This window comes from Gymnogyps californianus, chromosome 7, assembly GCF_018139145.2.
Source record: "Gymnogyps californianus isolate 813 chromosome 7, ASM1813914v2, whole genome shotgun sequence".
NCBI lineage: Eukaryota > Metazoa > Chordata > Aves > Accipitriformes > Cathartidae > Gymnogyps > Gymnogyps californianus.
The window spans coordinates 21,708,563-21,722,660 of record NC_059477.1 but is presented as its reverse complement, the minus strand read 5'-3'; the positions used below and the strand labels follow the sequence as shown (position 1 = coordinate 21,722,660).

At 37.1% G+C, this 14,098-nt stretch overlaps 1 protein-coding gene across 1 annotated transcript in view; it reads left to right on the top strand.

The window, feature by feature from the left end:
* The window catches only part of MYO3B (myosin IIIB), a 206,403-nt gene that overhangs the window by 93,625 nt on the left and 98,680 nt on the right, over positions 1–14,098 (top strand). Inside the window, exons 11-19 of the mRNA XM_050899969.1 lie at positions 6,678–6,774; positions 7,790–7,906; positions 8,785–8,889; positions 10,949–11,032; positions 11,714–11,916; positions 12,286–12,384; positions 12,984–13,098; positions 13,476–13,602; positions 13,747–13,957. Of these exons, the coding sequence (XP_050755926.1) occupies positions 6,678–6,774; positions 7,790–7,906; positions 8,785–8,889; positions 10,949–11,032; positions 11,714–11,916; positions 12,286–12,384; positions 12,984–13,098; positions 13,476–13,602; positions 13,747–13,957 (1,158 nt within the window). The remainder of the gene's footprint in view (positions 1–6,677; positions 6,775–7,789; positions 7,907–8,784; positions 8,890–10,948; positions 11,033–11,713; positions 11,917–12,285; positions 12,385–12,983; positions 13,099–13,475; positions 13,603–13,746; positions 13,958–14,098) is intronic.

The following is a 14,098-nucleotide window of genomic DNA, read 5'->3' as shown; positions in this document are numbered from 1 at the left end:
TTATGGACATTGTTAATTCTCACTTAACAGTAAACATTTGCTCTGTTTGTGTAGATTATATTTTTATTAAACAGTGTTTTAATGTGTTTGATAATCCATTAAAGGAGATTATAAGAGAGAGCTGCTCACTTTCCAAATGCACCTTTTGATCTCTTGAACTCATTCATGTGGTCAGTTGCTTTTTTGATTCATAGTACAAGAGATTCCAACATCCAGGCTGATTGCCAGCCTGCTGAAGGAAGAAGTCAGAAGGGATTTAGTCTGTTTCCTAATATTCCTAAATGTTAAATGACTCTTTGTGCTGTCTACATTGGCAAAAGGTACTGCAAAAAGCAGGCATGTTCTCTGGAGTTTGTTTATAAACATCAAATATTATCCCCATTTTTTTGTCCTTGTCAGGGCTTAATCTAAACCTGGCAAAGCTGGCAGCTGGTTCAGTGTTGAAGAAGTTGAAAAACATATGTCAAAACTTCCAAAGTCCTTTAAGCTAGGTAGTATCTCAAGTTCCATAAATAATGTTTAACAATACCATGGAGCTTGTCATGGAGACATTTAAAAGGGAAACTCAAATTTGGAACCCCAATATTCTGTCTATTGTCCCAGCCTGTCCTTGCCTAAATTTTGATGATTAAATCTTGTATCCTTTAGGAAGACTTTCTCAAAAAAGTAAACTTTCCATTTTATTCCATAAAAAACCATAATATAAAATGTTTTAGTGGCTTGTGAGTAGAAGTAATGGAAAATTGGAGGATTTTTAATGTTTAACTGAAGATTTGAAAAGTACTGACCGTCAACAAAAGTGAATGAAATAAAAATGTTCTGGGCTTTTTTCCCCTTTGAATGTACAACAATTAAGAAATTATCTATTTATGAACAATCTTAAAATAACAGGTTGCTCTATCCAGTATAGCATGCAGGAGAAAATCTAAAAAAGCAAAGTCACAACAGCATGTGAGATGGAGAAATTAAAATGTAGTAGCAGGTCTATTAACTGCCTTTTGACTGTGGTGGAGGAGCAGGACATCAAGGAGGAAAATACATGATCAAAAGCTTAGAACTGGAAACAGGGAAGAAGAGTCTTCACAGAATGCACTCTAAAAATTCTGCCCTTGGTAATATTCTTATAAGCCATCTTTCAAAATTTTAGCTACTGTGGGTCTCCGTGTGGCATTTGGCTGTTCTTTAGGGGGAGTTAATATGGGACAGCTATATGAAATGCAGTAGATAAGTCTATAATAATTTTAAGGTAACAAAAACATTTAATAATCACCAGTTGCAATCTACATTTATTTTGTTAGCTCTGTCTATCAAATGTCACAGTAGCTGAACTTGAGCAAAACCATGGTCTTCTATATTTCCACAAGTGATTAATAACTCCTGGTCTGAAAATTCTGTAATTGATTTGGTGTTTGAGAGTTAATGTTGATCAAGTATCGAATGGTTTTGGTTATGTGGTTGTCGTGGTTTAACCCCAGCCAGCAACTAAGCACCATGCAGCCGCTTCCCCCTCCCGCCTCCCAGTGGGGTGGGAAGGAGGAAAAAAAAAGTAAAACTTGTGGGTTGAGATAAGAACATTTTAATAACTGAAGTAAAATATAATACTAACAATAGTAATAATGAAATATAATAATAATAATAGTAATGAAAAGGAATATAACAAAAAAAAGGAAGCGGGGGGGGGGGGAGAAAAAAAACGTGATGCACAATGCAATTGCTCACCACCCGCTGACCAATGCCCAGTTAGTTCCCGAGCCGCGATCCGCGCCTCCTGGCCAACTCCCCTCTGTTTATATACTGGGCATGACGTTCCATGGTATGGAATACCCCTTTGGCTAGTTCAGGTCAGCTGCCCCGGCTCTGTTCTCTCCCAGCTTCTTGCACACCTGCTTGCTGGCAGAGCATGGGAAAATGAAAAATCCTTGGCTTAAGATAAGCGCTACTTAGCAACAACTAAAACATCAGTGTGTTATCAACATCATTCTCACACTAAATCCAAAACACAGCACTGTACCAGCTACTAAGAAGAGAGTTAACTCTGTCCCAGCCGAAACCAGGACACCCCGTTATCAGCAGCTTTGAAGAGGCCAACTCCAGACATGGCTCATTCTTCTCTTGGATGTTTTCCTGCAGGCTAGGTAGCTTACGTTCCTGTCTGTAAACAGGCGGCTTCATAGGAATCAACCAGAAAAGGTCTTCTACCAACCTGCGGTTTCAATTTTTGAACGAATGAAAAAACTTCAGCGTTTGCATGGATAAGGTTTTAAACAAGTTTATTGTAGACAGTAAAGAGTTCAGAGTTTACTGCTTTGGGTCACGCTGGGTCAGTGTGCTACTGCTGGTCACCATTTAGAAGTTTGTTTCTGTAATGGGGAACAGACAGTTATGAAACCTTGCATTTTGAAGGATAAAATACAAATCTGTACATCAGGAAGAATCAAACTTGAAGACGCCTGGAAAAAAAAAAGAAAAAAAGAAAAAAAAGAAAAAAGAAATTTAAGCATCTAATAGTTTGAGAAGGGCAGGTATGTTCAGGCTACCTTGTCAGATATTAGGATGAGACTACGGTGGCTTGGCAGCTTCCCCCTTCTTATTAGCCAGCTGGATTACAGCAGCAGTCCGTCCAAGGAAATAATTCTTACAGCCAGATATCTAGCTTCTCTGCCAGCTCGCATTTAGTTTTGAAAGCAATTAACTGCAAGGAACTTGATTGCATCCAGCCAGTAATTTCCTTTGGACTCAGAGATAATAACAGAAACAGAACCAGAAATAGTCCCCTGATGCTATACACAATGTAATTTAATGCAATTCTTCTAGCCTTCATCTATATGAATATTAGGCAAATAAGTTTAAAACTTTTTTTTTTCTTTTTAAATCTCATAGCTACTGTGGCCCCCAAAAGTGATCCTTGGTCTGATTATAGGCTTTGTGTTTTTACCAGAGGTTGCACAGATTTTCGTTATAGCTGCAGCATTTATAGTGTAATTAAGGCTGAGTCAGTGTTTCTACTATGACCTTGCTTCAACAAATTACTCCAGGATGAAACTTGATGTACAGGAGCAAAAATTCACTCTTTGCCATGCACAGGAAATAGGCTGTGTTTCTCTGTGTGGCAGTAACACACACTCCACTCTTTATTCTTTCTCACTGTGTTGAGTATTTTTCTTGTAAATCTCAGTTTGGGTAAAATTCATTTTAAAATTGGCAATAATCTAAAGAAGAACAAGTACAGAAACAGTTTTTCCTGTGTGAGTCCTAGAAAAAAGAACAGTAAACGTAAATGCTTAACTGCACCAAGAGACCAAAGTAAAGGCATTCTTAAAAGAATGTTAGGGATGGAAGGGAGAGAGATCAGAGAGGAAGCTTCCCAATGAACATAAAAATTCTTGGTCTGTGCTGCTTTCTTCCTCAGGTTGGACATGCCCGCAAGATGACTTTTTGATCTAGAAGTCTGTATGGTCCATCTAGCTTTTCCTTCCCCATCATCAGCTTGATAGCAGGGTCATATGAGCATATAGCTATTTATGATGCACTTCTATTACTATGGCTGGTGTCTAGTACAAAAAGAGGTTAGTTTCTTTCAAACTGTCTCTTCCCCACAAGTAGAACAAATGAATGCTTCCCACCCTCTTCATGAAATTGTTCTCCCGAGGGAGAAATGCTTCTCGCCTTTTGCTCCTCCTCCAAAATCCAAGAAAACTCTGTCCCTTCCAACTATTCCTGCCTGATAAAAAGGCAAAGGAACAGTGCTTGGGAGGATAGAACCTTTTTCAACAGACGGTGATCATCACTAGAGTTCTGGAATAAGTCTAATGCTGCTCTTCAGGTTTGATAAGGTTAGGTACCTTGAGTGACTGGCCCTTCACGCCACTTCTTTTGTCAGTGAAGAGACTACATCCTCCAGGGGATGATTCAGAATATTGCTGGAACCTTAAGGCAAATAACCTAACACCTTTGATTTTCATTTTGCTTAGAATTTGTACATTTTATATGTCATCAGAAAAGAAGGGTAATTGAAAAAATGGCTGATAATTCTACTTTTTATGCAAAAAATATACCAACAATTATTTCCCCAATTAAGAGTGTTCCCTTCTGGTTTTTAAGAATTTTTTTTTTAATATTTTAAAAGCAGATTGTATTTCTGATGTAAAATTGTGGAAATAATTAAAGGTTGCTGTCTGTGTTCTTCCTTCCCACTCTGTCAATGTATCTGCAGGACATAGGGTCAGTAGAAAACTGATGAGGCCAGCAGGAGATTTGAAGCTAATGTGATGTTATGCTCCTAATATCCTCTTCCTAATCATGTACTTAGGAAAATGAGTTAAGCACAAGAAAATATATGCACAAAGGTATATATGTTTTACTTATATTTGACTAAGACCAGTTTCCTTAGTTATTTATTTACATAGTGTTAAAAAAAAAGGTTTCCAATAGAAAAATTGATTCGTTTATCACTTAAGGAGAAAAAACAGCGGGAGTTTAATACACAATCAGATAACAGATTAGTTTACAAAGCCATTCTGCAATTAGAGATGCTTAGGTTTGAATGTGCCCTCTTCCCCCTCCTCCCTGCACCTCTGGTAGATACATCCGTACTTGCAGCTTGTTGCAATTTAGTATTGTGGCTATGATGGTTTGCTCCAGGAAGAAGAAGTTTCACAGATAAGTTATGTTAGCTATAATGTCTAGCCATTGCTTTGTTAGTTATATCTCCATGAAGTAAAACAACAGTTAAAATATTTGCTTTGTTTGTAGACTGAGGGGTGCTCCCATCTCTAAATTACTTACATTATTTACAACAGCATTTTTCTCTGCAGTGAAATAAGAGGTTGACTTCTGGTTTGAAACTGAAACAATTAGAAAAAACAGTAGTACATTAGGCCACTTGCATGCATTCCTACTCCTTTGAGGATCTGGCTTGTCAGCAAAGTGTAATCTTCTTGTATATAGTGACTGCTTAAAAAAAAAAAGCCAAAAAGAACCCACAACCCACCACCTAATCAAAGATCTGAAAATGGAAAATTTAATTGAATGGAACAAATTCACATGATCTCCATGCTGCCCACTGGAAACAATACCTACTGTAACAATTTTGCTTTCATAGCTTCTTATTTGTGTTCTCCTTCTTTCATTTCTTCATATGGACAACATCAAGCAAACTACCATCTCTGGGAATGTAGGATGTAAAATGTAAGTGGGACTGTCAGCAAAACCTGCTATGTTCCTGCTGTTTTATTTCCTAGCTGGCAAAACAGTTTGCACAGTTTTATTTAGTTACAATTCAAATAAACCATTACAGAATAGTTTTCCAGAACTCATCGAGTAGCCAAAAGTAAATAAGGAAAATGAATAAAAATAGACATAAAAAAATTAGGATCTTTAAATGTGATTCACAATTATCAGTGAAGCTGTACTCATAGCTAACACTCTTCTCCTCCTTCCTCTTTGTTAGAGGCTTTCCATGCAATAATTCTTCTGATGATATAATAGCTCTTGGATATGAAAACATTCTCTTTACTGAATGAAAGCTGACTAGCTTCAAATGTAGAAGCGTACATAAAGGGTAAAAAAGCAAAAGCCTCAATGCTCGTTTTTGAAACAGGATTCCATGAGTATATGAAGATATGTTTAAAGAAAAAAAGACCTGCTACATCTTCACATTAACCTTCAACATTATAGATAAACAGTGTTCCCTGCCAAGTCACAGTACCATTCTGTTAGTGCTTGATATAATATTTGGTGTTGTTTCGGGATGTGCGATCGTGTGATTCCTACTTTCTACATGGCAACCAATGCAGAAACAATCTGTCAAGGACTGTCATTGAGGATCAATGCTAAATGTTACTCAGCAGGATGCAGACTGTATCTCGGTGGGTGTCCTTCTACTATGCTTTAATTATGTTTGTTGTAAAGAAAAGCCTAGTTGTGCTTACAGCATTCATATTTCACCCCCTCTGTGGAAGACACATTACAGCCTCTTGATTTGTCCCTGTTTCAATGAGATGTGTTGTTTAAAAACATATACACAGCATTTTCAAAGATTCCTTCAGTATAATCTGATTATAAAGGGGTTATGTGACAGTTTGTCTCTGCTGCTTATTGTGTGGCTTAAATCTCTGAAGACAAGCTGACTGAACAGCCATACAATTTGGAGTCTGATGGCAGCTGTGGTTCAAAAATGTTGTTTTGGGCCAGAACTAGGGTCATCTGAGGAGGCACTTTGGCATACACCAAGGTAACAGAAGGACTTCATACTACTTACTGCTTCTTATAACTTCGTTAGATGACAATACTATAGGCTGGGTACGTGGGGGGAGGATTTAATTAAAGAGTGGTAGTTTATTAACTTAGAGTGAGAAGGGAAGGGAAAAGAGGGAGAATTTTTTTATGCTTTACTGTGTGAGTGGGGCGTAGTAAGTCTACAGACAAATCTTCGTCTCTGAGCATTGATAAATAGATAGGGTTATATATTGTGAAAGAGAAAACAGGTATTACACTGGACAGCAAGCTGACCTATTGCTTTTATAAAAGGATATTTCAAGCAAAAATATGTATTTCAGAGAGTGTGTCTGTGTTTTCCGCATGACAAAAACACTCACCCGTGACTTCCCATTGCCTCTTAATGTTTGATGTCTTCAGTACAGTTTTATAACACTGGTACTCTACTAACAAACTTCCAGGCATGAACGAATACATACGAGAAGACCTTACCATGTGGATGGAGCTGACAAGTACTCCCTAGATGACGATCTGGTAAATCTAGAAGTTCTAGATGAGGTACTGTACTGTCTGAGTAGCAGTTTCTGACAATTGTGCCTCACGTTTTGCCTGTTTCTGCTTTTTAGGCTTCTTTTAATAAAATGAGAAGAGTTCCTTCTTGAAAGCTTTTGTCTCACCATGGCAAAGGAACTGTCACATGACTGATTTGCTGTCATCACTTCATTAATATTCTATGTAGTGACATAAAAGCAGTGGCAGGGAATCCTATTATGTGGAAGAATTTAATTATGAGTGATGCTAGTTTAAACTAGTTTGTGAGTTTCCTAAAATGTGAAGTTTAGTCATGAAGATGTAGATTCAAGTGATTTTTCCTAAAATTGATGAATTTATGTAGAGTATTCAAGTGATTTTTCCTAAAATTGATGAATTTATGTAGAGTATTCAAGTGATTTTTCCTAAAATTGATGAATTTATATAGAGTATTCAAGTGATTTTTCCTAAAATTGATGAATTTATATAGAGTAATATGGTATCTACAGCTTCTGGATAAAAAGTGATAAAACTGTCAGTTGCATATTTCACTATATCACCTATATGCAGAGTATCTGTAAATTTTTGTTGTGATGATCCTTAAATTGCATGCCAGCAAGAAAAAGACATAATACTAAATTGTGCTAGTGTCCTGTTTAAAACAGTCTCTTACTACCACTTAAAATTTAATCCTTGAAAAATTATTGTCCTTGTTTCATGGTCAAATAAAAAATTAAATGGAAATGTACTATGAAGTGCAGCCATAATGTGCATGGCCATTTTCTTTTCAGAAGGTTTGCTTCTCAGGCTGGTATAACAAAATATGTACTAATCTGGAAATAGGAGTTGCCATTTAACTTAGTTTTATGGCATTAGCAAGAATTTTGAAAATATTTATTTGGTTCTGTGGTGTTGGCATTTGAAAAATAATTAGTAACACTTATAATAAGTATTTCTTAATCAGTGTTCTCAGTATATTTACAAAAATCTTCCTAACTGGGAAAATACTGTTTAACTATCAAACTTTCTGTAATCTTCTCAGGATACAATTATCCATCAGCTGCAGAAACGCTATGCTGACTTACAAATTTATACTTACGTTGGAGACATTTTAATAGCCTTAAACCCCTTCCAGAATCTCAGCATTTATTCTCCCCAGGTAAGAGAGATTCCAAGCTGTGGACAATACTCACTTTACATTTTATATTAACACCACTGGCTAAAATACGTAAGTGATGTTGGGAGCTAGGAGCACAAACTAGACCCCAGCCTCTTCTTCTTCCAGGAAAGTGTGGCTACAAATTACAAATCTTTTTTTTTTTTTTTTTTTTTTTTTTTTTAATTTGGTCTCATTTGATTTCATTCCTTTCTGCTTTGTGGCACAAATTCCACAGGAGGGATGAAGATTACCCCAGCACAGCTGTGCCTCTTGTCTAGCATTTAGGGCTTTCTTCCGGGAAACAGAAGATGGTTATATGAACCTCTTCATGCTGAGGCTGTTGCTTCCTGAAGAATTGCTCTGACTATTGGGTTATTACATGTCCTGTACCATCAGCTGCTGCTTAAAAGAAACAAGTGAATCAAATGCTGTAAAGATAGAGGTAGCTTAATTCCCTGCAAATATGAAGAGAGGTGGAGCCATAAATTTTAGTCTCCATGGGTGCCTAAATCAGGGTTGCAGGCAGAGGGGCCAGATTTCAGATTCACTGTTATCTTTGAGGTTTCTTTTGTATAGGTTGGGTATTTCCTTGCTTGAATGCTTGTGTTTGAAATTCTGTTCCTTGTGATACAGTTCTCTTCACTGTCTTGTGTGGGAAACGTCAGAGTGCATTTTAGGTGTTGTAATTTGTATTCTGGAAGTTGGGCAGTACCAAGAATTACCACTTTTCTTCCAGGTGATTCAGTGGAAGTTCTGTGGTAAAACAGGCAACTACCTTCTGTTGAACAGGCAGAAGATAGTCACTATCCTCTTTTCAGTTCTTAATTATGTAGCTAAGTTCCATATTTTGACTATTGTGTGTTCTTTTTTAAATTTAGTTCTCCAAGCTTTACCATGGTGTAAAGCGTTCATCAAATCCCCCCCACATATTTGCCTCTGCGGATGCTGCCTACCAAAGTATGGTTACATTCAGCAAAGATCAGGTAAGAATCTGTTAATTTTGTTTTAGATTTCATATTAATCGTGCTGCCACTATGTTATATGGCTGTGGCTAATGTTCTGTTATGTTGTACTTTGCGAAATTTTTTCTTTAAGCCTTTTATTCCTACATCAGGAAAACCGGACTAGAAATCTAGTCAGGTTTGGGAATTCTGGAGAGGACACAGTGGCGTAGAAGAGACGAAAAGGTCAAATAAGGTGATAGGGTTACCTGACCAATATAGTTTCCTGGACACCCATGAAAGTCCTGGCAGTTGACACCAGCTGCAGAGTGTTGCTGCACACTCTGATTCTAGCGTGTCTTGCACTAGGTATTGTAATAATTTACACCTGTGTAAAATAGGAGAGTCTCAATGCCACAGCAGATTAACAGTTTGAACCACTTTTCCATTACATAAACCCTATCAAACAATGGATAATCAATTCCTTTGACTACAAGTCACAAAAAAGAGGAACCATTAACTAATTTTTTTAGTAAAATATATTAAGGATAGGTCTAATATAAATGTAATAAGGACACAAATCCAATTATAGAGCAATAATTTTAATGAGAATGAAATACTATGCTGTTCAAGCTAAATTTCTTTTTATTACATTCTTAAGATTGTAACTTTGTACTCTTTCTAATTTGATATGCTGCATGTACATTAATATTGAGGGCTAATAATTATTTTATTTATAGAAACCTGATTCTACCCTGCACATCACACAATAATTCATAGAAAATGCTTTTTTAAAATCACAAAAGCAGAACAAAATAATAAAAAACCTGCAATCAGAAAATACCAAACAAAGACGACAAATAAAAGGGACATTGCAGATGAATGAAAAAGGAGTTCTACTGAGTATGTGGAAGTACACTGGCCTGAGAGATGGCTAGTGCTTCTTTAATGACTTAAATGCTCTTTGATGGAGGCATTAAGTACTACATTTTTCAAACCTTTTCATAAAGCTCAGTTCTATATGAAGTGTCATTGCATCAAGTATTTTAGGACCTTGTATCTTCTCCCAGCCAAGAATCTTGTATGTTCACAGTGTGGTGCAAATAATTTTCAGGTGTTTGCATAAAAACACACGAATCGATGCAACTGCTCAGTGTTAACATTTTAATTATATGTCAGTTGATACTGTACCTTAAGTAGACTAATATTTGTACTGGTGATCTGTAGAACACGTGAAAAAATGGGAAAATAATAAATGCTGTTAGAATTCCTACTTGCTATGAGCTGAAGTGTTCGCGCTTCAGTGTTCAGATGTGAACTGGCCTTCAGGGTGTACTGGCCTTCTACTTCCATCTCATCCATGAAGTGTAACAGCAGAGAGGAGGATACCAAGTGATTCAGACCATTCTAGCTAATCCCTGAGTCTGGAAGCTATTTGGAGAGCCTATAAAATACCATGTGTTAAGGACTGCTGACTCAGGAAGAAGATGGATATGTTATCCCAGAATCATCCAATGAACAGCTGCATATTTTTCTGAAATATTTAGATGCTGGTTTGCTGTTCTAGCTTGAATATCATCATCACCTACAGAATAACCTCTCTCCACAGCAGCAATTATTTAAGATTATTTTTAAAGCCAGGAGCAGACTTTTGGTCAGTGTATTAAATAGAGCTGTACCCTGTGTTTCATGTTAATTCACATGAAGTCAATGCAGTGAGCTCAGATGCACTGTTGAATTATGTCACATCAACTAAGCTGTGGCAATTTTCTGAGTTTTAAGCATTTGAAACAGCCACATATATGCATAGCGTGTGTTAGCCTGTAGACGTGGTCACTCGTTTATATGTCTTAGCCCTTAGAAATTCAATCACTGCTTCACACATATGCACATTGCTATCAGGCATTGCGAGATGCATTTGAGAAATCTGGGGAATAAATTTGAGCCTTTGCTGATCTTTCCTTTCGGAAGGGAGTTGAGGGAGTTGACCCTTAAAGTATTTTGTAGTCTTGGTACTAAACATTAAATAACAGGAGCAGTAATAGCTGAAATCCACCATGTGGTGAGCTGTGCACTTAACTGTTTTGTTTTGTGTGTTCAGTGCATTATCATCAGTGGGGAAAGTGGTGCTGGAAAGACAGAAAGTGCCCATCTGATCGTCCAACATTTGACCTTCTTGGGAAAGGTATTTCTTAGCCAATCATGTAAAACTATGAACAAATCCTCCCAACCCCACCCCCAATTTCCACTTTATTTGATCTTTAATACTTAAAGCTGTTCATATGAATTGTCCCACTTGAGTTAGGGACGGAGTAATCATGCATGTGAGAGTATTGAATTAAGAGAGTATGACCCACACCAAGCCATTCAATATTTTTTTAAAGAGAAGGTGCCAGATCCCGAGTGTTCAGTGCCTGTAGTTATCTACAGTGTTTATCGCATATACCATTGTTCATTTATATAATAAAGAATGACAGATCTTGCTGTGGCTCTAATCTTAGAAGCTCTTACACATTTAAATGTTATGAGTAATGCTATTAGTGCAAAATGATAGGAAAATCAAGTGTGTAAGGTTAACCTTAAGACCTTAAGTACATGTGTTTAGTTTTTTATGGTTTTGGTACTCTAACTAATTATATGACACCTCAGAGGCAAAACAATTGCAGAGAAAGAAGAATCTGTTTTTTCCTACCTGTGGGAGGCTTCCTCATCAATTAGTTGGTCCTGTTGTACAAGTAGAAAGGTTAACACAGTATCTAAGTCCATACATGAGAAAGGGATGCTATGCTTCTGAAGCAAGAATTGGATTGTGGGTAAGCAATACATTCTTTTAATGATCCTTCTGATCTGTATCTGTTCTGTCAAGGCCAATAACCGTGCTTTGCGTGAGAAAATTCTTCAGGTGAATCCTCTGGTTGAAGCATTTGGGAATGCCTGCACTGCCATCAATGACAACTCAAGTCGCTTTGGAAAATATCTGGAAATGATGTTTACACCCACGGGAGCTGTAATGGGGGCAAAGATTTCTGAATATCTACTTGAAAAATCAAGGGTCATAAAACAGGCTGTGTAGGTATATTAATTGTCTGTCCTTTCACATTTATATAATGTTTGGATTCTGTTTAATTCTCCAAAATTCTTTATTTTAAATGCTTTCATGTCTTCTGCTAAAGCAGTGATCCTTTGTACAGTGCTATGACAACAAGAATAGTCACTTAGATTCTTTTGGAGTGGAAGCCAGAGCTGCTCCATTCTTTGGAGAAATGTTGTGGTTGGCTAGGTTTTCTGTGTTTCACAGTTGCTGATGCTACACCATTAAAACAAGTGGGAGATTTGCTACCTACTTCAGTGAGCTCAAAGGAACTTGTACTTTTACATTGTACAAGATACCGCAAGAATAAACATGTGTGCTTTAAAAGGATACTTTTTTTTTTCCAGGGGAGAGAAAAATTTCCATATATTTTATTATATTTATGCTGGCCTTTATCATCAGAAGAAACTTTCTGAATATAGACTTCCTGATAAAAAGCCTCCTAGGTAACTATCACTCACTTGTTTTAACTGCTCATTGTAATTAGCTATTGATCAGCTCTTGCTTTCGGTATGATGCCTTAAAATCTCTCTTAATCCTTCTCCATCCCTTAAGGATCTTTTTTAATCCTCCCAAGCAAAGAAGAAGATGGACAATAAGGCATTACATTATTTGTATTTGTTTGAAAACTTGAACTATTTAAAGAGGAGGAGGAAGAATCAAGCTTATTATTATGTAGATATTCTGTCATACTTTCAAATCAGGACAATCACCTTATGATTTCTTACTGTAATGCTTCACTAAGAACCCAGAATATGCTTTGGAGTTGTGTTTTTTAACTGCTATTTGTACTTTGGATGCATCTGATCTGTATTGGGTGAGGGGATGTGTGTGAAATGTTGGTAACACTATAATAGATATTAACAAAGAATAAGCAAAAGTTAGTGCAACAGAAATAAAAACTTCTTATGAATTAGCGCCGAAGTATATAATTTGAAGATATTGAAATAAATGTTCTTTCCAGTTACTGAGGTACTTGCATTGAAGTCACTGGAGGTTGTACTGGCATATCTGCTAGTATGGTGCTTTCTTTCTCCCACTCTAGATATATTGATAATGAAACTGGAAGAGTAATGCATGATATTGTAACTAAAGATTCCTATGGAAGACAATTTGAAGCGATTCAGCATTGCTTTAGAATTATAGGATTCACTGACGAGGTAAGAGATCCAGTTGCTAAACCGTTATTGACCTTCTTTATAAAAACCACCTCCAGTGCTGCCTGTGCACAGGCTGCCATTTGGTTTTGTGGATACACACCTGTGCCACAGAATCTCTCTTATGACAGAAGTGAACTGTGAAAGCATAACCACACACTCGGAAGTGAGGTCTCGGTACTCGGGCAAGTCCATTCACAATTCTGTATCACACTGTTTTCTGTGTCAATAGGAGCTTACTTGAATTTGTAGAACTTGATCTCAGAGCAAGCTACAAGCTTGAATAGCCATTCCAGTGCCCACCTTTTTCTTTCATAGCCTAAATATGATCTATAGATCTAATTGGATTCCTTAAAAGTGCTTCTTGTCATCTTTTACAGGAAGTGTACTCAGTGTACAGAATTCTGACTGGAATCTTAAATACTGGAAATATTGAGTTTGCTGCCATTTCTTCACAACACCAAACAGATAAAAGTGCGGTTCCCAACCCAGAAGCCTTAGATAATGGTAAATACATTTTAACATTGTCAGTTCTGTAAATGCAATTTGACTGTATTTGTGAGACTCTCTAACTCATGGTAACAGTTGGGTAATGCTGGTGATTTCCACTGCATAATCACAGTCGTGTATCTTTTTTCCACTGTCTTTTAGCTGCTGCACTACTAAGTATTGGGTCAGAAGAACTTCAAGAGGCCCTAACCTCCCACTGTGTTGTAACACGAGGGGAGACTATTATCCGAACAAACACCGTGGACAAAGCAGCTGACGTGCGAGACGCCATGTCTAAAGCACTTTATGGCCGGCTCTTCAGCTGGATCGTAAATCGTATTAATACGCTGCTTCAGCCAGATAAAAATATATGGCAAGTTATACATCACTGAATCATGTGTATTTACTGTGCATATGTCTTTGATGGGTTCGTCCATTTGTATATTTTTGATTTTGCAGAAGGGGTGCTGTGTTTATTTTGGCTAAGGCTTCAAAATGGTTTTCATGCTGTGAT